The 25,382-nt window shown below is 45.8% G+C and overlaps 1 protein-coding gene across 1 annotated transcript in view; it reads right to left on the bottom strand.

The window, feature by feature from the left end:
- LOC308362953 (SH3 and multiple ankyrin repeat domains protein 1) overlaps positions 1-23,523 on the bottom strand; it is a gene marked incomplete at both ends in the record, with an annotated part of 56,364 nt that extends 32,841 nt beyond the window's left edge. The window contains 15 exons of the mRNA XM_080835680.1: positions 1,093-1,171; positions 1,403-1,516; positions 1,984-2,150; positions 10,375-10,496; positions 10,697-10,884; positions 11,150-11,216; positions 11,346-11,423; positions 11,804-11,920; positions 12,767-12,808; positions 13,300-13,467; positions 13,659-13,810; positions 15,177-15,285; positions 15,824-15,895; positions 17,622-17,825; positions 22,978-23,523. Of these exons, the coding sequence (XP_080691806.1) occupies positions 1,093-1,171; positions 1,403-1,516; positions 1,984-2,150; positions 10,375-10,496; positions 10,697-10,884; positions 11,150-11,216; positions 11,346-11,423; positions 11,804-11,920; positions 12,767-12,808; positions 13,300-13,467; positions 13,659-13,810; positions 15,177-15,285; positions 15,824-15,895; positions 17,622-17,825; positions 22,978-23,523 (2,225 nt within the window). The remainder of the gene's footprint in view (positions 1-1,092; positions 1,172-1,402; positions 1,517-1,983; positions 2,151-10,374; positions 10,497-10,696; positions 10,885-11,149; positions 11,217-11,345; positions 11,424-11,803; positions 11,921-12,766; positions 12,809-13,299; positions 13,468-13,658; positions 13,811-15,176; positions 15,286-15,823; positions 15,896-17,621; positions 17,826-22,977) is intronic.
- Positions 23,524-25,382: the final 1,859 nt, after the last annotated feature.

Below are 25,382 nucleotides of genomic sequence, written 5' to 3'. Positions count from 1 at the left end.
AAGAAGGCAGTTTGTTCGCCGAAGGGCTGGAGAGAGGTACAATAATGAGAGTCTGCAGGCAACAGTGAAGCATGGTAGAGGTTCCTTTCCAGTTTGGGGCTGCATTTCTGCATGTGGAGTTGGAGATTTGGTCAGGATGAATGGTGTCCTCAATGCTGAGAAATACAGGCAGATACTAATCCATCATGCAATGCCATCAGGGAGGCGTATGATTGGCACCAAATGTATTCTGCAGCAGGAACATAACCCCAAACATACAACCAATGTCATTAACAACTATCTTCAGCTTAAAGAAGAACAGAAAGTCCTGCAAGTGATGGTATGACCCCCACAGAGCCCTGATCTCTACATCATCGAGTCTGTCTGGGTTTACATGAAGAGACAGAAGAATTTTAGGAAGCCTACATCCACAGAAGATCTGTGGTTAGTTCTCCAAGATGTTTGGAACAATTTACCAGACGAGTTCCTTCAAAAACTGTGCGCAAGTGTATCTGGAAGAATTTATGCTATTTTGAAGGCAAAGGGTGGTCACACCAAATATTGATTTAATTTAGAATTTTCTTCTGTTACTTCACTGCATTTTGTTAATTTATGAAGAATTGATGAAAATAAACTGTTAACACTTCCATTTTTGAAAGAATTCTTAGTTTACAGCATTTTTTCACACCTGCCTAAAACTTTTGCACAGTACTGTATATTCCATTAAAACACCTAATTTTTGCTTTTTAATTTTTAACTAGGTGGCGCTATACATGTAATGATTGGTTATGGTATGGGTTGACATGGCCCCTTGACACAAACATACAAGAACAATTTGGCCCTCCAAGGCCCTACGGTTCTCGGGATATTCGAAGAAAACTGTGTCGCGCCACCTACTGGCCAGTTGGTGTATAATCATATAAATAAATGTATTGCATGAACCCCCCCCCCGCCCCCCCCCCCCCCCGTGAACGGAATTCCACGAAACTTAACGTGCAGTCAGAGCACTCTCGCGCGGCGGTCATGAATTAGATGAATTATTATTATGATTATTATTATTATTGAGTAGCTTTCATATGAATAGATCTTTGTAGTCCCAGTGGTCACACTTACCTGGGTGCCTCTATGCCATCATAAGCCCCCACTGTGTAATGGCGAAACAGCTTCTTGCGGGCCTTTTCACTGCGAGAGTCTGAAACCAGAACACACACACACACACACACACACACACACACACACACACACACACACACACACACACAAACACACGCACATACACTTCCTTTTTTATGTTTTTCTAGGCTCAGCTATTGGGAGTGAGTGTGGGTTTAGACATGAAAATATGTTAATAAATACAGTACAGTGTGTGTGGGTGTGCATGCATGAGAGAATGTCTGAGTCTGTACTTGTGTTTGTGAATCACCTGGTTTCTGCTCTTGGTTTTGAGGGGTGACCTCCTCCACACAGTCAGATGGAAACCAGCCAGTTCTCCCTTTAACTGTTCCCTCCCAAAAGCCTCCATCCCCCACACTGAGCACTAACACACACACACACACACACACACACACACACACACACACACACACACACACACACACACACACACACACACACACACACACACACACACACACACACACACACAAAGAGCATTTATTAACCAACAGGAATCCTCACAACTTTGCCATTAGTAGTAGAGTGATTCTGCAGGAAATCTAGCAAACCCCATGAGACCAGATGTTGCAGAACTGATTCCAATCGGTCATTTAATGAAATACCTCATTTGTCCCTATTTGCCTGGTCAGGTAAGGAGAGGACCTGTTCCAAAGTCTGCCAGACCCTGGGTTGGTTAGCACTCTTCATCTCTAAAACTATTCCTCAATTATTAAAGAAAGGGTCTAGAAATACCAAAGACATGGCTTGGAAATGTAGGGGGCACAATACAAATGTGTGCATGTGTGAGTCATGTGGGAAGTGGCTCTGATTTGTAATTCTTTGGCTAACCTTTGACCCTGTCTCCTTTGCTGAGGGCGAGGTCGCGCTCGCTTTGGGCCGGGTGAGAACACGTGGCCACAAACACACGGCCAGGGACGGCGCTGTAGAGTCTCCTGCGCTGCTGCTGCTGCTGCTGCTGCTGCTGCTGCTGATGAAGCTGCTGCTGCCCGCCACCACTGAAAAAGAAAGAGGGAGAGAGTGATGGAAGGGTGGGAGATAGAAGATGGATAGAAAGCGAGAGAGAGTGACAGAGGGAGTGATGGAAGGATGGGAGATAGAAGATGGAGGGAAAGAGAGTGAAAGAGAGAGGGTGAGAGAGGGAGTGATGGAAGGTTGGGAGATAGAAGATGGAGGGAGAGAGAGAGAGGGTGAGGGTGAGCGAGGGAGTGATGGAAGGGTGGGAGATAGAAGATGGAGGGAAAGAGAGCGAGAGAGAGGGTGAGAGAGGGAGTGATGGAAGGGTGGGAGATAGAAGATGGAGGGAAAGAGAGCGAGAGAGAGATGGTGGGTGGCAGAGAAACATTCCATTTTAATTAGGTAGGGGAGGGAGGTGGATGAAGTAAGAATTTTTCCCAAAACCAGTCTAACTTCAGCAATTAAATACCAATTAACCTGATAAACATTCCATTTAAGCAAGGGCTCTGTTCCCTATCGCAGTGGGACTGCGATGTGATTGACGGGAAATGACCTGTTCATTGACCAATCGAAGTACTTTCTATTCACTCCGGAAGGCCGAATTGCGGCAAATCACCACCCTGAGCCCGCCCCCTCAGGTGCCTATGTATTGAAGGTGACTATGCCGCTCCACCTCTTTTCGACCCTTCGAGGTCACGGACTATTGACAAAGAACTCTCTACACGCTTGCGTATCCTTTCTATCTTTGTGTGCATTATTACTCTTTCGAGTTGGTGAGTTGGATTATTCCTTACTAGCTCTGAGTGCTGCAAGGATATTTTATGCTTAAGCAAGTTGCTGTCTAGCTGGTGACCACGCTCGTCTTCGACTTGCTAGTTCACTATTGCTTACAACGTGCTACGTTGACTAGCTCTTGCTAATTGTGTCTCTTTTGCAGATCAAGATGTCCAGAGTCTATCCTGACTGTGGTCATGCCAGGGAGAAGGGTGACAGGCATCGCCGCTGGCCGCTGTGCCTTGGCAGGGGGCACGCTGAGGCGGCGTTGTCCGGAGATATCCCTCCAGCATGTGCGCACTGTGCCGCAATGACGACGGCACGAGTCACGAAGTGCCTCTCTCTATGGGAGAGAGAGGACCTGCGTCCGGGGGTGAAGCCTGCGCCGTCCGGGGTGATGTCCCCGGACGCGCGAGGCTCCCCTCGCCCTGGAAGCAGCAGTGGACCTGGTGGTTTCCTTCGGGTAACCGCTGGGTCTTTCTGCTCTTCCCCAGCGCGCTCAGTGGCCCCAGTCGCTGCTGTCTGAGCTTCACGTCGAGTTGAACGTCGACGCCGGTGGAGAGAGTCTTCTGGATGATTTGTTCGAGGTCGACTCGGATGAGGACACAGACATGGAGATGGGTGACGTGCCGAGGGCTACGAAGCCCACGGCACTCTCCCGGAACCTGGGTCACCAGCTACACGAGGTAGCGGTGAGGGCGGCGAGCCGGCTTGGTCTCCCCCTCCCCCTTCCGCCCAGCGTGCGTTCTGCATTGTTGGACGGAGAGTATTATGGTGACCCACCCCAGCCAGCTTCCTCAAACATCCCCTTCTTTGAAGAGGTACACGAGGAGTTGGAGACCTCATGGGCTGTGCCGTATTCAGGGCGCGCTCCGGTCCCGGGGTTTGAGGAGTACCTCCGCGTTAACTGCGCGAAAGAGAAGGGCTACCTCTCCTTTCCGCAGGTGGAGGACACCGTGGCAGGGTATCTCTCCCCTGCTTCCTCCACGATGAGACTTGGCCAGAAACCCGTGCTACCCACCAAGAGCGCTCGACACATGGCGGTTCTGGCCGAGAAGGCTTACTTGGCTGCGGGGCAGTCCGCCTGTTCTACGAACACGGCGGCGCTGCTCCAATGTTATCAAGCTAAGCTCCTCACGGAGCTCGTAGCTCGTCTGGGGGACGACGAGACTGTGGAGGAGTTACGGAGAGCAACAGATTTGTCTCTCCGCCTCACCAGGTGCTCGTCGCAAAGGCTGGGGCGAGTCATGGGGGCTTCTGTGGCAACACAGAGATACCTGTGGCTCTCCCTGGCCAAGCTTTCTGACAGGGAGAAAGCACCACTCCTTGACGCTCCAGTCAGCGTCAAGGGAGTGTTCGGAGATGCGGTGGGGGCCATGAACGACAAGTTCGAGGCTGAGCAGAAGAGCCGTGAGACTTTTCAGTAGTGGATGCCTCGGTCGAGTAGCTCAGAGCCGATGTTCTCTTCAGGACATACCACACCGGAACAGGGCGTGAAGCGGAGTGGGTTCCGATCCCCAGCTCCTCCAGCTAAGGTGGCCACGCGCCGCGGCTGGAACAAGAACCCGTTCCGGCCACCGGCCCAGCCTGCTAAGCCACAGCAGCAACAGCAGCAGCAGCCAGCGGCACAGACAAGCTCCGGGGCCACGCATAAACCCACACGACGTGGTACGAGAGGGCGAGGCAGACCGCAGGTGCCCTGATGTTCACCGCCCCCTGAAGCGAAAGGGTGGGGAGGTGGTGTGCCCGCCACCACCTGGGGAAGTCGCCAGATGCGCTCATGTAAACCCCATATCCAGCACAACGAAAATGTTCCCACAAGCACTACATTCCCATGTTCTCGACACTGTCCCGTTAGGCGCAAACACAAGACAAGCTTGTTTTTCCCCTCCCGCGATGCACCCGTTACATTCGCAAAACCAATTTTTTTATTCAAACCAAGAGGGGGAAACCCCAGATCTCACCCTCCTCTCTAGGAGTGGGGTCAGATCAAGGTTTAGACAGATTGGTGATGAGCGACTTAGTAGCCGACAAATTCAATATAAGCCCCAGGCTGGTAGACTGCGTTTTGAGCTGGCGTGCATGCGCAGTCTCGCCCTGGGTGCTGAAAACGATTTCAAAGGGTTACACTCTTCAGTTCGCCAGGCCTCCGCCCAGGTTCACGAGTGTAATTCAATCACGGGTGCCGCAAGATCGCGCACATTTCCTTCAACAGGAGATATATGCGTTACTCGTGAAAAGGGCTATAAGCGTAGTGTCGCCAGAGTATACCTGCTCAGGACATTACAGCAAATATTTCCTCGTCCCCAAGAAGGACGGGAATTATCGCCCTATATTAGATCTACGTATACTGAACAAGTCTCTCATGCCGCTGAAGTTCAAAATGTTAACTCCACGCCGGCTGATTCAGTTCATAAAGCCGAACGATTGGCTGATCACGTTAGATCTCAAGGATGCGTACTTCCATGTTCCGATTCATCCCAGACACCGGAGTTCCACACACTTCCATTCGGTCTCTCCCGAGCTCCAAGAGTATTCACGAAGGGCGTAAAGGCTGCCATCGCTCCATTGAGAAAAATAGGCATTCGCTTATTTAACTACCTGGACGATTGGCTTTTCGCTTCTCGCTCAGAAGCAGAGGCGGTGCGGGAGTGCCATCTTGTGGTACCGCCTCGGATTTGTTCTGAACAAAGAGAAAAGCTCGCTGCGTCCTCAGCAGACAGTGCCTTTCCTGGGCATGACAGTAAACTCTGTTTCAATAACGTTGTGTCTGTCGCCAGCACGAATGAGGCTATCAGGGAATGCGTGCAGATGTTCAGACCTGGACAGAAGGTTTCATCCCTTCGCTGTCAGAAGCTCTTGGGATTGATGGCAGCCGCAGCAGTGGCACGCCCCCTAGGGATGCTTCAGGCGCGTCCATTCCAGGCGTGGTATCTGTCATTGAAACTCGACTCCGCCAGAGACAAGTTTCGCTTGATCACGGTGGATCACAGATGCTGGCAGGCCTTGGCCGTACGGCGATCCCCGCATTTCCTCTTGGAAGCGGCTCCGCTCGGTGCAGTAGTGAGCCGCGTTATCGTCACCACAGACGCCTCCACTACAGGCTGGGGTGCGATATGCGAAGGATATTCTGTGAACAGGCTCTGGTCATCAACGCAAGCCACGTCACATATAAATGTGTTGGAACTGCGAACGGTGTTCCTAGCAGGGATTAGAAACGGTTCAAAGAACGAAAACGAAAACCGGTAAAGAACGAAATTTTGTGATGAACATAATCGAAAACCGGAACAAAAACAATTTCAGCTGTTCCGGAGTGAAAACAATATTTTCAATTTTAAATAACCGGTTAATAAAGTTATTTTTCGTTCCAAATAACCTTTCTTGAAATATTGTGGGAACAAAATAATTGTTAAAATAAATCTTGAAATAAAGTTTTATTCCGGAAGTGATGGGCTTGGCTACCTGCCCGCTAAATGTTACCCAGACCGCCTGGCTGAAGTGAAACTACTGTTGACACTAGCGAGCTGCGAGTAGCCTAACAGATCTGCAATGATTGTGCTGCCTGTGCCCGTTACCTAGGTCAGTGTAGAGCATGCCTTTTCGCCTCTGAAATATATCCTGTCTCCTTTGCGCAGCAATCTGAAGGAGAATGTTTTGGAGGACGTACTTTTCCTTAAACTGAATAAGCAATTTGGTATGTAAGCTATCTGTTGTCCATTTCAAATAGGCTAACTCTCGAGTTAATAGAAGAGAGTAGGCATAGGCCTCTAGCTATGGACATGAGTTGTGTTTATTTTGCGCGTAATGGAGAACGTTTTGTTGGAGATGCTTTCCGAATTTGAATGTAGGCCTAAATGTGACCGGCTGAGTTTGTTGTCATTTTGTTTTGAATAGCCATGGGTCTAACCTGCTGCATTTCTTGCTTTCTTTTTTTTGAACGGACTTCAGTTCGAAAGACATGTTTGCGTTTAAATGGTCCTGCAGCCTAATTTCATGTTGCCGACTGGAAACAAATACAATTTAACTGCAAGGTGATATAATGTTGTTTCATTATTTATTAGAAGTTGTAGGCAAACTCCGTTTCCACAACGTTGGAAAAGTGCGCATTGCATTTAGCCTATAGGTTTCACGCACGCACCCGAATAATGACAAACATTAAGCACGCGCACCCCCCCCTAATAATGACAAACATTAGGCACGCGACCCCCCCCCCCCCCCATGACATTTTTGAAACGAACGTTATTAACCGTTCTTTTATAAGGTTCTAACCGGTTCATAACATGAAGAGAAGCATAGCAACACTGGAACGGAACAGAAAAATAACGTTTCTGGTCAGAACGAAACTAAATGAAAAATATTTCGTTTTTAATCCCTGGTTCCTAGCGCTTCGATATTTCATTCACATTCTTGACAGGCGTCACGTTCTCGTCAGAACAGACAACATGTCCGCCATGGCCTACATAAATCGCCAAGGAGGGGTGCGTTCCCCTGCACTTCATCATTAAGCGAGCCGACTATTCCTGTGGGCAGCGAAGCGCATTCGCTCTCTCAGAGCAGTGCATATACCAGGTCATCTCAATTACGGAGCCGACCTTCTGTCGAGGGGCAACCCTCAAGCAGCAGACTGGTGCCTTCACCGTCAGGTGATCGACCAGATTTGGCTTCGGTTTTACAGGGCTCAGGTGGATCTGTTCGCGAACAGAGAAAACGCCTGCTGCCCTCTGTGGTTTTCGCTGGGAGGCGACAACCCTCCGTTAGGCGTAGACGCGCAGAGCCAGCAATGGCCCAACATGCGTCTTTACTCATTCCCTCCGATTCCTCTGCTACATCAGGTAATCCGCAGAGTGGAAGAGGAGGGTTTGGAGTTGATATTCGTGGCGCCCCATTGGCTCAATCGGCCATGGTTGGCAGATCTAATCAGACTGTCAGTGCAGCCTCCGTGGGAGCTCCCTCTGCGCAGGGATCTCCTCTCACAGGCACACGGGATGGTGTGGCAACCCAGGCCGGAGCTGTGGCAGCTCAGGTCCTGGCTCCTGAGAGGAACAGGCTCTTAGCGTCAGGCCTGTCGGATTCTGTAGTGAATACTATACAGAGCGCTCGGGCGACGTGTACCCGATCTCTGTATACGCTCAAGTGGCGCATGTTCGAGCGATGGTGCGCTGCGCGTCAGCACGACCCTATTGATTGCGCCTTGGGCATCATCTTGGAATTCTTGCAACAATTGTTTGATGAAGGAAAAGCTGCTTCTACTATCAAAGTGTATTTAGCAGCTATTTCCGCCTTCCATATTGGCATTAACGGCAAATCTCCGGGTAATCATCCATTGGCTTCGCGCTTTATGGCTGGAATAAGGCGCCTTAGAGTGCCTGTCAGGCACCTATTGCCTTCTTGGGATTTGCTAGTGGTGTTACGGGCGCTCACGGGTCCTCCGTTTGAGCCCCTAGAAACGGTGGACTTAAAGTTTGCTTCCTTGAAGACCGCGCTGCTCCTGGCACTAGTGTCAGCGAAGCGCGTTGGTGACATGCAAGCGCTGTCTGTCAGCCCATCGTGCATTCAGTTTTCGATTGCCGGGGACAGGGAAGTATTGCGGCCTAACGCAGCATACACACCCAAAGTAGTGACAACTCCGTTTCATTGAGTTGGCTGTATTCTCGCCCCCTCCTTTCGCTTCAGCGGAGGAGGAGCGCTTGCACAAGCTCTGCCCAGTGCGCGCTCTACGTTTTTATGTAGAGCGCACGAGTTTATTCAGGCAATCGGATCAGTTATTCGTATGCTTTGGTGCAAGCGCCAAAGGCAAACCCCTGGCAAAGTCGAGCCTCTCCCGGTGGCTGGTGGAGGCTATCACTTTGTCCTATACAAGTTTGTCATTGGAACCCCCGGAGAAGCTTCGTGCGCATTCTACTCGGGGGGTTTCGTCATCCTGGGCCCTGTTTAAGGGTGTGTCAGTGGATGACATTTGCAAAGCTGCAAGCTGGAGCTCTCGCCACACCTTTATTAATTACTACATGTTGGATGTGGCGGAGCCCGGTTTCCTGCAGAGTGTGTTGCAGGCGAGTGATCTGTGATCATATGCAACATGCGATGTATTATCAACTGCACGACTGTCTCCCTTTATGGATTAAAGGCGGACGGCGCAGATGGGTGTAAGTATTCATAAGCATGGGACTGGTGGTCCCGTTTCTTATATTGAATTCATTCCCATTATAAGACACACTGCCGCCGCCACATGAACCTCTATGAGGGCAAGGCGAATGGGTTGGCGTGTGTATATGTATATTGGCCGACACTGTTGCACGCGGGATTAGACACGACCAGTCAATCACATCGCAGTCCCACTGCGATAGGGAACATCTCGGTTATAGATATAGGCCCCGTCCCATTCATCTTCCCTTCACCCTACCACTTCATCGCAGTGAACTTCACTGCGGAGGGCCCCTTCACAACGGAGTGAGAAGTGTTAAGGGATTTAAATCTTTACCTGAGAAATGGGACACCACTCGATCACTCATATCCAGCTCCACTGTAGGCTACGTTTCACCAAAAACGCAATGCAAACAGTGTTCCTATGTTTGCGAATTTGAACACACGTCAGGTTTTCAGGTTCTCAGGTTTTGGCAAACATATATATACCCACATGTCATAAAATAGCGTTTTTTACATCCTAACGTTAACGTTACTCGGCTACTCTCAGACAGACGTTCATTTGTGAAAATAGCGATCTTTTTCTAACAATCATATTCTACTCAAATGTAAGGAATATTATTCTGCATAATGATCTGCTAAATATCCCGATGTGTTTCACATTTTTTAATAGTTATTTGCGAAGATATCCATAGATTTGTAAACTTCTTTTTCTGCACTGGCAGCCATCTTTCTTATTTTTTTGGGAGTCCGTTGGTAACCAAGGTGATCGCAAGGCATCCTGGGAAATGTAATCTTTCCCTTCAAACGAAGTCCGGTTCTGATCACACTCCGTTTGAAGGGGTGGTTTGAAGGGTTGAACAACACTTCCCCTTCGGTCCAAAAGAATTGGGACACCCTACCCCTTCACGCGAACGCGTAAACGAAGTGGAAGGGTGAAGTGCTAGGGTGAAGTGGTAGTAATGGGACAGGGCCATAACCTCGGTTCCATGAGTTAGGGACCAGATGTGATAAGGTTGCGTGCACAGTGCGTGTGTTTCTTCTGGAGGCTAAAAGGCTCAGAGTCTTCAGAGGTGGAGCGGCATATTCACCTTCAATATATAGGCACCTGAGGGGGCGGGCTCAGGGTGGTGATTTCCCGCAATTCGGCCTTCCAGCGTGAATAGAAAGTACTTCGATTGGTCAGTGAACAGGTCATTTCCCGTCAATCACATCGCAGTCCCTAACTCAGGGAACCGAGGTTATATCTATAACCGAGATGTTCTCTCTCACTGCCCAGAATCATTCACTCCTTCCCTCTCATCCCTTATTTCTTCCCCTCCACCCTATCCCTGCTCTTTTCTTCTTTACCCCGGTCTCCCTCTCTGAGGCTTCTGTCGTTCCTCCGTATCCCCTCTTCCCCTGGACGGTGAACGAGTGCGGGATCGAGGACTGCTGGAGCTCCTCAGAGCAAACGAGGCTCTCCGTTGGGTCTGAATGAGTGAAAGGGAAAAGAGTGAAAGGAAGAAAGAGAGAGAGAGAGAAAAAAAGAGAGAGGGAGAGGGAGAGAGCTTCGTATTTCATTTGTATGAACTATCATCATCTTCATTGCTAGCTTTTCAGCAAAAACCAATTCTCAAATTCTACAAGTCAGACGAATGTGTGTATACAGATTTATGATGTGCTACTGCACCTGTGTGGGCGCCATGTTGGCTCCAGAGGAGGGAGCCGGGGCCATCTGATCAGGAGGATTCATGGTGTTCTCACTCTTGGCCCGCAGGAGGGGGTGAGGGTGGGCATGGTGGGTGGGCACTGAGGGTGGGAGAGTCCTGGCCAGCTCAGACCGTGGAGGGGCATACTTGGGAGACTCAAGGAAGGGAACTGAGAAAGAGAGAAAAAGAGACAGAAAGAGAGAGAGAGAGAGAGAGAGAGAGAGAGACAGAGAGACAGTGTGAGAGAGAGAGGGAGAGAGACAGTGGGGTGGGGGGGTGCAGCACACTTTACCAACTACAAAGTATACCCCCAAAATAGTGACATGAAACACAAACACACAAGTCAAACTAAAACACTAGGAAATAACACACACACACACACACACACACACACACACAAACACACACAAACACACACACACACACAAACCTACCTACATCTGAGTCATTGTGATTTTTGATGATCTCTCCGATCTCGAAATGGCCAGACATTACTGCCACCTGAGAGAGAACACAGGCACCCAGAATCAAAGGCGAGGTTTACATATTCATATCCAAATAAGACTTCACCCATCAAACATTCAGTATGCACTGTGAAAGGAAAATGCAAATCCAAGTTGCCAAGGTTACCTGGAAAGGGGTTTGTCCATGCTTATTCTTAGTCTCCTTATTGGCTCCTCTATATAGGAGAACACGCACACAGTTTTCCTAATTGGTCAGAAAGACATCAGTCATGAACTTACAGCTTTTCTCGACTGCTTGAGCAGATTTCAAGCCAATTATCACTTTTAAAAATACCATAAGACTACCTACATAATGAAATTATGGGAAATGTGTCTGATCTTTTTAAATAACACATAGAAACACATTTATCTTGTTTTATTTTGAATTTACACTTTACACTTGTTTTATTTTGAATTTAATGACTTAATTACTAATTGTTAATATATATTCAATAGTTTCAAAACCAGCCATTTCCTGTCATCTAAATGATGATTATTCATAGCAAGCAGTTGTTTCAAAAGCTGTAGGGATTTCAATTACACTAGTATGAAAAGTAGCTGCAGAAGGGGAATTGGGTGTTTCACCTTATTATACAGAGCGCCAATGTGGAGTGCAGTGTTTCCTGCTGCATTCTGGGAGGTGGAGTCTGCACCATAGAACAGCAGGTGCTCCAGGTGCTGGGCAAAACCATTCTGACACGCCTGTGGGGGGAGACAGTGTAAAGGAGGAGGGACAGAGACAGGGGTGTCTGGAGCAGCTGGAGCAGCTGGAAGAAAAAATAACTTTTCCTCAAAAAACAAATGACAAGAGAACAAAACAAGAGGGGGGAACTAGGACTGAAGAGAGGAGAGGAGAGAAGGAGAGGGATTTAACAGAGAGAGAGAGAGAGAGAGAGAGAGAGAGAGAGAGAGAGAGAGAGAGAGAGAGAGAGAGATGGTCACACAAAAGAAACAGAATCCACACAGAACACACTGGAGCAGTGGTACAAAAAAGAAGCGCTTTGAGGATGGCTCTGGTCGATACAATCAACAGACCTACAGAGGGCTGTCTGAACACACACAGACTGCATTAACACACACAAACATACACACACACACACTCTCTTACTCTCTCTCTCTCATACACACACTGACTCATGTGTGTGTGTGTGTGTGTGCGTGTGTGTGTGTGTGTGCGTGTGTGTGTGTGTATGCACGCGTGCCTGTGTGTCTGTGTGCACGTGTGGGTGCGTGTGTAAAAGTGTAAAGCTGTGCACCCTCCTTATATGTTACCAATATATAAACCTACACTAACACAAAACAGGAAATAACAATCAATCGTACTTGAACCACATTGATAACAAAAATGCAGTCTCCTTTCATTGGCTAGAGAAAGCATCCCTCATAAGACAGAAGGGAGAGGAAGAAAAGGAGGGAAGCAGAAAGGGATGGAGCATCTTGTGACAGTAGGTAAAAGAAAGGGAGAAAAAACTAAAGGAATGATAAAGAGCTAGAGAGAGAGAGAAATGGAAAGAGGGGAAAGGATGGGGTGACGTGTGTGAGGAGTACCTTGTGTATTTCTTGCATTCCAAAGCCCTCTGGGTCCCTCATCTATGGAGAGAGAGAGGAGGAAGAGATAAAAGAAGAGAGAGGGAGAGAAGGACAGAGAAAGAGACAGAGGAGTAGAAGCAAAAGGAACAGATACAGAAGACAGACTGAGAGAAAGAGGAGACCAGGGTAGGAAGCAATGTGTGTGGCTGTGGCAGAATGAAGGGATTGAGCAATAGGGGAAAGAGAGAGAGAGATGGAGACTGATAGGGGGATGGAAAAAAAGAAAGACAGAGAGAGCAGGACAATCCATTACTGGTCAGATGGAGAGCAACTCACATGTGTTTAAGACAGCAGAAGAGAAAGAGAGAGGGAGAGAGAAGATAGACAGGGACACCTGGAGACAGTGTGACACCCCAACAGACACACTCAATCAGGCAGTGCGCAACCTGATAAACTTCAGCACACTGGCACACAAACAGACACACACACACACACACACACACACAAACAAAAACAAACAAACAAACACACAGACACACACACTCACACACCTGGTGTGACTCATCCCAGCCATTCTCGTCTCTGACTCCAAGTCGGGCTCGGTAGTAGAGCAGCGTCTCGCAGCACGAGGTGTCGCCCCCTGCCAGTACGGAGTGGTAGAGAGGCGTCAGTCCACAGCGGTCCTTATAGTCTGGAGATGCTCCTACAGCCAGTAGGATCTGGAAGGGGGGGGGGGGGGGGGGGGGGTCACATACAGTGCTGTTATTTAATGTGAAATACCTAGAAAATAGAGAGACTCAAGCTAACATCCCATGAGGACATCTACCATATTATGTACACTGTGTGTGTGTGTGTGTGTGTGTGTGTGTGTGTGTGTGTGTGTGTGTGTGTGTGTGTGTGTGTGTTTTACCTGCAATGCCACGTGGTTGTGTGCTCGAACTGCTTTGTGTAACGGTGAGAGTCCTTCCCTGGATCTGAAATCTAGATGGGCTCCATTAAGCACTAGGCACCGCACCACCTCTATGCCCTGAGGCATCTGCACTGCCAGAGTCAGGGGCGTCTCTGAGAGAGAGGGGGGGGGAGACCACATACATAAAAAGGCAGCATATATCCTTGCTCTACACTGTCAAGACTATTTGTACACCTTACTAACCTCAGAAAAACCCTCAAACCCTAGAGAACACATTGTGATTTTTCAAAGGTACACTCCCTACAAATTTTAGAGTACCATTCTTTTATAAACTGGATCCGTACCCTAACAACCCTAATATATCAAATATATAATATTTTTTGGGAATCTATAATTCCAGCATCCCGGGACAGGAATCATTAAACATCTTAACTAACTTAACTATTTGTTAATTATATAATTAAATATACTGACTTCAGCCTTGTTCATCCTGTTTCAGGTGTTTCAATGTTCTAATTCTTTATGTAGTTAACTGCCTTTGTTCTTAATTGTCTTCTCACCAACTTGTGGACAAACCTACGCTGTCATCTAGTTCATTATAATCAGGTAAATTGGGCAAGAAAATCAGACAAGACTCAATCTTCATCACAATTTTTCTTAGAAACCAAACACTCTAAGACACCAAGCACTCTAACAATAAATGAATGAATGAATGAAATTAATATTTAATCTATCATTTTTATAATTTTCTTCCAGAGTTCATAAAATGTCAGTGAGAAATTACTTTTCTCATTTACTTTCTCATTTCCTTGCAATGGTTTTATGTTCCCCCACAACATATTTGTTTTCCCTTACAATAGAGAGCTTTTTATTACTTAACTGAATGCCATTTTTTCTGAGAGGAGATCAAATTAATTTCCCACTATGTTCGTTGTGGGATTCTGTAAAACTCTAACTCTAGAGAATTTTGGAGAGCTGTGGTGGGAAAGTAATTTCTTCAGTATTACTTCAATCTATTTGAGCAATGGCTCCAAATGAAGCAATGCGTTTGGTAAACATTTATCATACAACAACAAAATCATCATTTCAAGACTCTCTGCTCTTTATTATTTTTGTAAAGTCTGGGCCCAAAGCCCAAACTTCCAGATGCATTGTGATGGAAGTGCACAGATTGTTTGGGGAATCTATAATTCCAGCATCTTAGGACATGAATTGCAGTCATGCAATGGTGCCCAAAGCAAACTATCGTGGAAAATAGAGAAGGGATCTATTCAGACCTCAGAAAATTGCTACAATATTGTGAATGTGGTGGAGTGAACACCTCTATAGAATCTGGTGAATTTCGACATATTTCAGTCCATTTCTGCATATTTTATTTAGTGTATCAACCTTCAATAACGCTGGAGGCAACCTGGAGATGTGGAGATGTTTTGAGTGTGTGAGCGCTCAACCTGGAGATCTGAGTGGATAGCTGTTTTGAGTGTGAGCGCTCAACTTGGGCTAAGCGGCTAAACTCACCTCCATTTTCTTGGTGGTGGTAGTTTGGGTCAAGACCTTTATCCAGTGCTTTGGTAATCCTGTCCAGAGATGCACTCTGAATGTACTCCAAAAACTTCCTCAGGTTGGCCTGAGACAAGGGAAAGCGGAGATATATCTGAATCTCAGGAAAGGTTATCTGAAAGTTCAGCCTGCTTTTTTAAATTAGCTCAAAACTATAATTTACAGTACACTTACACAGATATATTTATATACTTTCAGCTGTATTATGAGTACACTGGGAGACCATTACCTAGTCTCACACCTTGACCGTATTTTACCTGTTTATTTCTTACGATTGAACCTGCATAAACCCTCACTTGTACACCAATTATGATGACTGCATCTCAAAATCTATCATCTTCCTCTTACACCATTTCCATATGTAACCACTCATGCATACGATGTCTTACACCAGCACCTGTTCACCACTCCTTAGGATATCTCTTCCATTTCTCCTAATACTCCACCGAAGCACTTCAATATCCTTTACATTATGTGTAGCTTCACCTGAACAGTGTTTCACCTGGGCAAGCCTCATAGCTGAACTCTCACCTGTGCAAACCTTACCATTAATCTGCAAATCTCTTTCAAGCGCTTGTTATGTTCCACCTTTGTGTTAGCAGTACCTTAGTGTGTAGTTTGGTCAGCTGCTTCTCATCCAGGTTGGCCTGCTTGTATACTCTGGTCTTATACCTAAACTGTGTGCATATAAACATGTTTGTGAGCGATAAGTGGATTAAGGAGGAGAGAATGAGAGAGGGAGGGGGGGAGTAAAGATAGAGAGGAGAGAAAGATATGAACAGGATGAATGCAAAGAAAGATAATAGGTTGCAGAGTGTGAAGTAACAATGCAATGCAAGCATCATAATGAAATTAAGAAATCATTTAATCTTTGCATTGCTGCATTGCAGCAGCATGGAGAACATCACGACATGATGTGTAGAATGTATTTAGGTCTCCCTCTTTTGATAGAGCATGCATTTGACCTCAATTCCCAATCTGGATATTCGGCTTGCAGTTGTATAGGTCATTTGAGCACTGACGCACTTTTAACATGTGCATTCACACAATGCCATATTGGGACACTGACACACTTCTGCTTTTTAAGCACAAACATTTGAAACATGAAAGGAACCATCACTATACTGACCTTTACTTTTCATTTAAGGATGATTATATCCATAAACCATTAGATATCATAAGAATTGTCATATTTATTATGTTGGTGGGACATATGTCACTATCTAAATACTTATGGAGTGTGTTGTTACAAGTTATTATAGACTTTTCAAACGGTCTGCCACAAACAATGACCTTGGTAGTTTTTTTAAACAGGCTCCAAGTGTGCTCAGTTGCTCATACATTTGTGAGGACTGCCCTGTTTTCATAATGATTGCAAGTTTGGCTGATGTGTTCATTTCAAACCAGCCCATCGGAATGCCTATTTAAAATAAGACACTGACCCAAAGACCATATAGCTCAAAGACACCACAAGAGGGCACCAGAGGGGTTGGGGGAAAGTGGGTGGCTCTCAATATTTCACCACTCTCTCTCTTTCTCTCTCTCTTCTGCCTCTATCCCTCTATTCTCCACCTTCTCTCTCCTCACATCTGTCTTTCTAGCCCAGAGTTCCTCCATCCTTGAGTTCCCCTTCCCCCTTTTTCTGCTTTTCCGCTCAGCTGATGTGTGACCAGAGGGAGAGCTGTGGAATGAGGACAGAACCTACATATACCTGTGCTGCAACACACACACACACACACACACACACACACACACACACACACACACACACACACACACACACACTCATACACACTTCTGGTATCCATAGTGAGGCGGATCTCTTTTTAACCAATTAATGGTGTGTTTTCTAAAAAAACCTCATAAAGAGTCCACTGTACCGCAGCATGATGTGATTATACTGAGTAATATTTCACCATGGGCAAATACTTAGTCATGCCCTATTTTAAAGATACTTCACAGGGTGGATACTCAAGATGACAGCCTAAGTGGTATGCCTTGTGGTGAAGTTCAGAGGTAATTAGCTCTTTCATACAAACATACACACACACACACACTCATAGATAAACAACTTGTGTCCCCCATACCATTTTCAGCAAGCCCAATGTGTGTCAGCTTGTGTCAATTCTCTGGCAGCAATGTCTCCTACCATCTTAAAATAGCCAAGGCAAACTCTCAGAGGATTTTGGGGCCTGTAGTTTTACAGACACATTAGCTACCATTTTTTTGGTATAATTCATCTGAGTTTAGCACTTCAATTTGTGGAATTGATGGTTTTAAACACCTGGTCCTATTTTATCTGTAGATAGAGCACCCTTCTTTGAAAGGACTGTGGGTATTGTAGTCTGTGATATAGGGCAGATGAACTGATTGAAAGAATTGAGGGCACTCAGGTGACATTACCTCCAGGTAGGGCATTCCTTTCTCAAAGGATTGTGGGTATTCTCTCAGCGAGCGCTCTTCATCCAGGAAGTTGGCATCCCGTCCGTCTGCAGCCGGCTGGAAGAGGCCATAATTGTAAACATCCCACAGCGACTCGCCCAGGGAACACATGATCTGCAGTTTTGCACTCCACACCGTTGCATCAGGGTCGAAGCGCAAACACTTCTGTAACAGGGAGGAAAGGAGAGAGAGAGGTGAAGGGGTATACATTAGACAAGTACATTCCAGTGAGCATCTGAGGCAGCGCACGTAAGCATGTGTGTATTTGTGCATTAAATCCTTTGAGATGCAGCACAGCTGCAATGCGTATTCCTGCCTAAAGAGGACAGTAAGTGTGCACAGAAACACACAGACACAAACACATGCACACACACACACAAACAAACACACACATACACACACACAATCTCATCCCTTTGCCTCCTTACATCCCCACATTTTTGTCTCTTTCCCTTTCCTCTCTCTCTTTTACTCTCTCTCTCTCTCCTTCCGTCTCTCTATCTCCCCCCTTCATTCTGTGGCCAACACCATTGGCATGGCAACTAGTTCATTAGTGGAGCAAGGCTCCCGTTGCCGTAGCAATGCAAAGCAATCCTGGTCCCCAGGAGGAAAACTACGGAGGGGGGGTGGTGTGTGTGTGAGTGTGTGTGTGTGTGTGTGTGTGTGTGTGTGTGTGTGTGTGTGTGTGTGTGTGTGTGTGTGTGTGTGTGAGACAGATAGAGAGGGGGAGAGAGAACAGGACAGGGAGAACGAGCCAGGGAGGGAGGACCAGACTGGTAGCTTGACTCACGCTATGGTCATGTATTTTGTTAGCGTGTGTTGGTGTGTTGATTAAATTTGAATGTAAAATGCAGAGATTATTGGCTTTCTCAATTGTGAGCAAACTGTAATTAGGTTATAACAAGCTAATTCACCAGCTACACACACACACACACACACACACACACACACACACACACACACACACACACACACACACACACACACACACTTGCGATAAGAGACCTGGTGCCCAGCACTTGTTTAATTTGATCCTTCCTCTCTTTTCCCATCTTCCCCCAGCACTTTATTTCCTGTACAGGATTAATATTGTTCTTCTTGTTCTTCCCTTTGGTGCAGTCCAATAACATTGTTTCTGCAAGGTAAGCATTTGTGTGTGTGTGTTTGTGTGTGTGTGTCTGAGTATGTGTGTGTGTGTGAGGGTGGCTATACTTGCTTCAAGAGGTTAGGGATATGTAATGAGATCTAAGGGGAGAGCTGTAGCCCCTGACGCATGTATAAAACAGCCTGTGTGGGGACACACATTTGAACAGGAGTTAGGGGTGTGAGTAGGTTGTGCCTGGATGAGATAGTACAGCGCAACAGACAGAGTGGGCAATGTCTCCAGTGATGAATTAGCACACACACACACACACACACAGGGGCGGCCCTAGCACATTTGGCGCTCTAGGCGAGCTTCACTCTGTTCCCATAAATCCATGCACATGTTCGTCATTCACAATAATGTTTGATAACCCCCTGAAGAAGTTTTATTAATGTTTTCCCACGTGTTGCCTATCTGCTCATTATACACTGTTCCTCCTAAATCAGTTTGATTTCTGAAATACTGTGTTCATTAGTGTTTTCATGATAACATATTGTAGCAACCCTTAATGTGTATTGTACATCATAAGTCCACTTGCCTGCACCTTGCGGAGTCGCAATATCAATATATTCATCAGTTTGTGACGTTAGAGGTATAACGATAAGTCCTGTGATCCGGACCGTCTAGTCATGCACGCCGTTGAGGTTAAGCTTCTCACAGGATACACGCACATTCGCACCAAATGCCTCGCTATGCTAGCATGATTTAACAACACCAATATAGAACATTGCCCTCCGTTTTCGAGTTTTGGCTCATTTTGCCCTAATGATAGATTTATTTTTTATGTCGAAATATTGGTTGGAGATATAGAAGGAGCGCCAACTGATGCGTCCGGGAAAAAAAAAAAATTATAACTTTTTTTTTTTTTTTTCGGGCGCATTATTTGGCGCTCCCCCTCTAGATGGCGCTCTAGGCGGCCGCCTAACCCGCCTGTAGGAAAGGCCGCCCCTGCACACACACACACTAGGGTGACCAGACGTCCGGATTTAGGCCGAACAGTCCGGATTTTCAATGCCCTGTCCGGCGTCCGGCGCAGCATCAAGCAGGACGCATATTTGTCCTCCTTTTTGGAGTTGCACTGGGCCTAAAGAACCGCGCTCTAGAATATTTTGCTGGAACGCAGTCTAAAACATGATTGGCTTAAAGCGGTGTCTGATTAATATCTGATAGGCTTCACGTAAATTCTAACCCTATATCATTGGTTAAAAACGTAAACAAGGCTCCATGTGCTGGCTACGTCATACACTGCTGGCTACATTGACTTAACACACATAGAAGAAACATGCCTAAACGCCAGACGTCTTTCAATCCAGAGGGGGCAAAAGAACACGACTTTATATCAAAAAGCAGTCGAGACTCCTTGCATGGCTTCTGCACTTACTGTCGCTGTGACATTGACATAAGCAGTCAAGGTAAACGCGCACAAACTTTCCTCTTCTTTCTCGTGCCAGCTCTGCTAATGCGAGTGGACGTGCTTTCAATGTATCATGCTAGCATGCACTGCCGTGTGCGTTACCGACAATGTAAGTGTAATTCATGTATCTGCTAGCTTTACTTTCTTTATATTAATGGTTACAAGCAATAGCTGCTGTCATTTATCGCATACTTGTTCTAGCCTGTGTATACGACGCTAATACGGAGATCCATTTGTTTTGATATTGCTGGTAGCTTAGAGTTCAGACTGCCAGGCCATTTGTGGTCTTAGAGTGCCACCCTGTGGTATAGTAATGTAACAGCATTGCAATTACAGTGTTGCTGATACACTGATATGAATAATAGTGAATTATATTATACATGATTCATAACTGATAGCTAATTGTGTATATTGTTCAGATATTTATATATTTATGTATATTAGTACAGATTGAATATTTATGTTATATTCTGTATTTCTTTATTCTACAGAAACCACACAACCAAACAAATACTTCTTTTAATGTATGATTATTTCACTGCAAGCACTTAATGCACTTGATCAACCCGCTAGAGGTTAAACACAAATAAACCTGTTTCTACTACACCTGAAGGTTGTGGCTACTCTCCGACCGGAGTACGTAGTTAGATAAGGGCAAACCAGTGTGTAACGCATACGGACTTCACATACATCATATATCAATTACACAAGTTGTATTGTAGAAGGGAGCACGCCAGAGTCCTATGTAATTATTCACAGCACCACGAAATTCCGTGATTCCGAAATTCCGCATAGTGTCCTCCTTTTTGGTGTTATGGATATGGTCACCCTAACACACACACACACACACACATTTGAGAGAAATATGAACTGTAATAATAATAATTGTCCTGTGAGCATTCCTCCTCTCTTAACAGATCGTTTTGTCTCCTCCTCCTCTCTGTCTCTCTCTCTCTATCTCTCTCTCTCTCTCTTTTCTGGTTTGCTCAGCCTGTCTCTCCCAGAACTCATTAAAAGCTTATGAGCTCATTAGAAATGAGCATTGTATTGAGGGCAGATGATCTGACATGTGGAGCATTGTAAACGTGCTGGGACTTGAGCTCACAACCCACAACTCACAGTGGGATCCCAGGCCCTTGACCCCTCGGCTGACGACACACTGGGCAAGGTTTTGGACAAGACCTCTGAAAAACATTTAGAGAATTCCCACAATTTTTTCTGCCATTCATGCTTATCGGTCATTGCAAAAAACAAATGTAAACATAACCCCAAAACGTTGCCCAGTGTATCATAGAACAATGCTGTGAGGGTTAGGCCCTATGGATAAGGTATTTGTGTAGTAGCCTATAGCTACATTGGTTTTGGAAAAGTGCAGATTATAGAATATAGATGTAATGTTACTTGACAAAACTACTTGTGGGACTTCATGATTATTAAATCATTTTAAGTATTATTCTATTCACTGCAAAACAGAATGTGACTTCCAGCCGCATCATAAAAAGCTTAATGGTGTATTGTTGTCTGACGGACATGACGGACTTTGTCTGTCAAACATTCTGGCTTCAGTGTTCAAAGCTTATCATTAACTGCCTGCCTGGAGTGATTTGTGACATTTTAGTAATTCTGAAGTAATTACAGTCTTGAGAAAGTCTTTATTCCGTATGAAAGTGGAAGGAAACAACAGAGTTACATGTCCCTGCAAGCCTCTACAGTATTGGAGCTATGCATTCTCCAGCCCAACAAGGTCTTGACTAGGCTAGCACCAAAATCATTGCAATCATTGTACGAAACACCCGCCCGGAATATATCATCAAATATATTAAGTAATACTTCCTTTGGCATCTCGGGGTCAGCCAATGTTTTTGTCAGGAAGGAAATCTGAAAAAGTATCTACTGTCTTTAAATAGTTCATATTAGCTGGAACATACTGAAAAGATGAGTGGAAACTGGCACAAAGTGTTAAAATCTGTAGGAGAGAACAAAAGATTTTGACAGACCAGAATTCAGAAAATGTTGTAGTGAATCACAATAATCAAAGGCTTTTAGAGGTTTAGAATATGCAAAACATCCAGCATACTTCACTTGTCCTTGTGAGCTCTTCTGGATGTATTTAAGGGATGCTAACTAAGGATGTTACTGCCAAGTCCAAGTGTCTATCTATGTAACTCTACTGAACCTGCTCATGTTCACAAATGTATCACCTTATCATAAATGTTGTATTATTCATGGTTTTGTATACTATACTACGTATGGGTGGGTAATCTTATAATCTAATTTGATGTATGACTATTTTTATTGTGTCTATTCGATGTGTGTGTGGTGTTTGTAGAGGAAAACAGGTGAAACTTTTTAAAACAGGTCAATTTAGAAGAAAATGCTCGAAACACAATTATTTGCCCCAAAAGTAGTCAATACTGCTACAACTGCCTAAAACATATGCTTCCAGTGCTGGTCTGCAGGGACCTCATCTATCAATATATCTACGCTGACTGTACAGTTATCTTAGCCCTGGGCATCCGCAGGAAGCTAGGGTATTTGTGCGAGTGGCTTGTGTATGCGTGGGTGTGTGTGTATATATGTGTGTTTGTGTGTGTGTGTTTGTGTGTGTGTGTGTGAAAGTTTGTATGTGTGTTTGTGCATGTGTGTGTGTGAGTATATGTGTGTGTGTGTATGTGTGTGTGTGTGCGTGCATGTGTGTGGGTGAGTATATGTGTGTGTGCGTGCATGTGTGTGGGTGAGTATGTGTGTGTGCCACTGACCGTTTGCTTGATGTCAGGGATGCCGATGCGGAACACCAACATGGTCAGGTGAGTTTCCTCTAGCGGTGACACCGTTGTCATGCTACGCTCCATCATGTAACGCCTCCTCTGCTGCTGAGTGGTTGGTGCCTGATAAAGCTGCTGTTGATTGGCTGAAGCTGGATGCAGCTGCTTCTGATTGGCCAATTGAAGTTGAGCAAGTTCCTGATTGGTGGGGAAAGAAATCCCCCTTTGCACAACAGCCATGGAAGATTTTGGCTGTCTATCTCCCCTTTGTCGTCCAATCACAATAGCCGCTGGTCTATGTCCTTCCCCTTTGGGCTCCCTCAGCGGCCTACCCCCTCGTAACCCCAGCTCCTCTTCCTGGTCCCCCATGTCCACCATTCCGTTTTGCCTTCCTCTTCCTCCTTCTTTCCAGTCCATCCTGCCCTGCTCCTCCTCCTCCTCTTCCTCTTCTCCATCCTGCTCCTGTGCTCCAGGAAAGAAGTGTTTGGTGTTACCCAGCATCCTCCACTGCACTTCGTCACCAAGCTGAGCAGTTGTCATGGCAACCTGACATGGCTACCACCCGCCGCAGGGACGACCTCATTCTTGGAGACAGGAGGAGGGAGGGGGGAGCAAGAAAGACAGAAATTAGTTCATTTTAGTTAACCATTTGTCCCAGATACAGTAGGTAACTGATGTTGAGCTCACCAGCAGCCTCCCACCATGACTCATGCTGAAGCAACCTAATTAAGCAATGACATCAATTAAGTAATCAATTCACTAATCAAGAGCAAAGACAATCAGACCTCCAACTGTATGTTAACAAAGTGAGGACAGAGTGCAAAATGAAAATCTGTGAAAGAAGAGGAGAGAGAGACAAAGAGTGTATGTGTGTGTGTGAGAGAGAGAGAGAGAGAGAAAGGAGGAGAAAGCATACTAGAAAAGCAGAGATGTGGAGATAAAAGAGTGCCCCACATCCTAACAATACCGTTTTCCCACATTCTCTCTAGCTCTACCTCGAAGCGCGAGTGGAGTGGAAAGAGAGCGAGTGCAGAGAGAGAAGGACGAACAGAGGGTAGACGAGCCTGTAAAAGACCTAACTAACAGGGGAGAAAAGGGAAAGGCAGAAAGCACTCGAGAGGGATAGTGGGATAGAGAGACAGAGACGAAAAGAGAAATGCCTTTTTTCTATACTGCCATGTAATCACTTTTTTGTGAGAACAGAAGGAGAAATTGGGGAAAAAGGGGTGTCCACGAGAGAGTGTGTGTGTGTGTGTGTGTGATGCCAGTGATTCCCTTGTGAGGCAGGCTTGTCTGGTGCGTGTCAGTTTCTGTCTAAGGAGTGAAAACACTCTCCACGGTCTGCAGCGCCACAACTCCACCAACATTTTAACAACAAAGATGAAGTGGAGATGCAATTTTGCACACCCGCTGCACCCCAACACACACACATGCACCCTTATGAAGTCTCCTGCCCCGGGTCCTACAGTGAACACACCCACGGACTCATAGACTAGTTCACTCTAATTGCTGGTGTGAGTCAAACTGAAGTAGGAGTTTCTTTTTGACGGATCTTGGATCTATGTAGGCTAGTAGTGTAGTTGTGTTTGTATTTGATGCACCAGTGGTAGTTCTGTCCTTGTATATTATGGCTATTTAACATTCCACCAGTGAAGGTTGAGAGGAGGTGGGGGAGATGGAGTGAAAAGGAGATTGGAAGTGGACTGGTGGTCTCAGAGAGATGAGAAAATAGAAAGGCCACAAGGTGATTAGGGGAGATTGATAGAGATAAGAGTGACAGAGACAAATTCAGCAGCTCTCCTGTACAGAAAGGACAAGATAAATTGAGGGATGGAATGGACAGGAGAAAGGAGAAAGTCTTTAATTTCTTTTCTATTCTCACTGTTGAGTTCTGTGTCTATGTACATGTGTTCCGGAGTTTGCACTCAGATTACACACATTCACCAGCACAAACACATACACTGCCACGCGTGCACTTACAAAATGCTCACACATGCATACTGCCCCATATACATACTGCTCACACATAAATGCTCACACATACATACTGTTCACACATAAATGCTCACACATACATACTGTTCACACATACATTACATACTGTTCACACATACATACTGCTCACACATACATTACATACTGCTCACACATACATTACATACTGTTCACACATACATTACATACTGTTCACACATACATACTGCTCACACATACATTACATACTGTTCACACATACATACTGCTCACACATACATTACATACTGTTCACACATACATTACATACTGTTCACACATACATACTGCTCACACATACATTACATACTGTTCACACATACATTACATACTGTTCACACATACATACTGTTCACACATACATACTGCTCACACATACATTACAT

Source organism: Sprattus sprattus (assembly GCF_963457725.1).
Source record: "Sprattus sprattus genome assembly, chromosome: 3".
NCBI classification, from domain to species: domain Eukaryota; kingdom Metazoa; phylum Chordata; class Actinopteri; order Clupeiformes; family Clupeidae; genus Sprattus; species Sprattus sprattus.
Note: the sequence above shows the minus strand (reverse complement) of the source record. Positions and strands in the feature narration are given on the sequence as shown.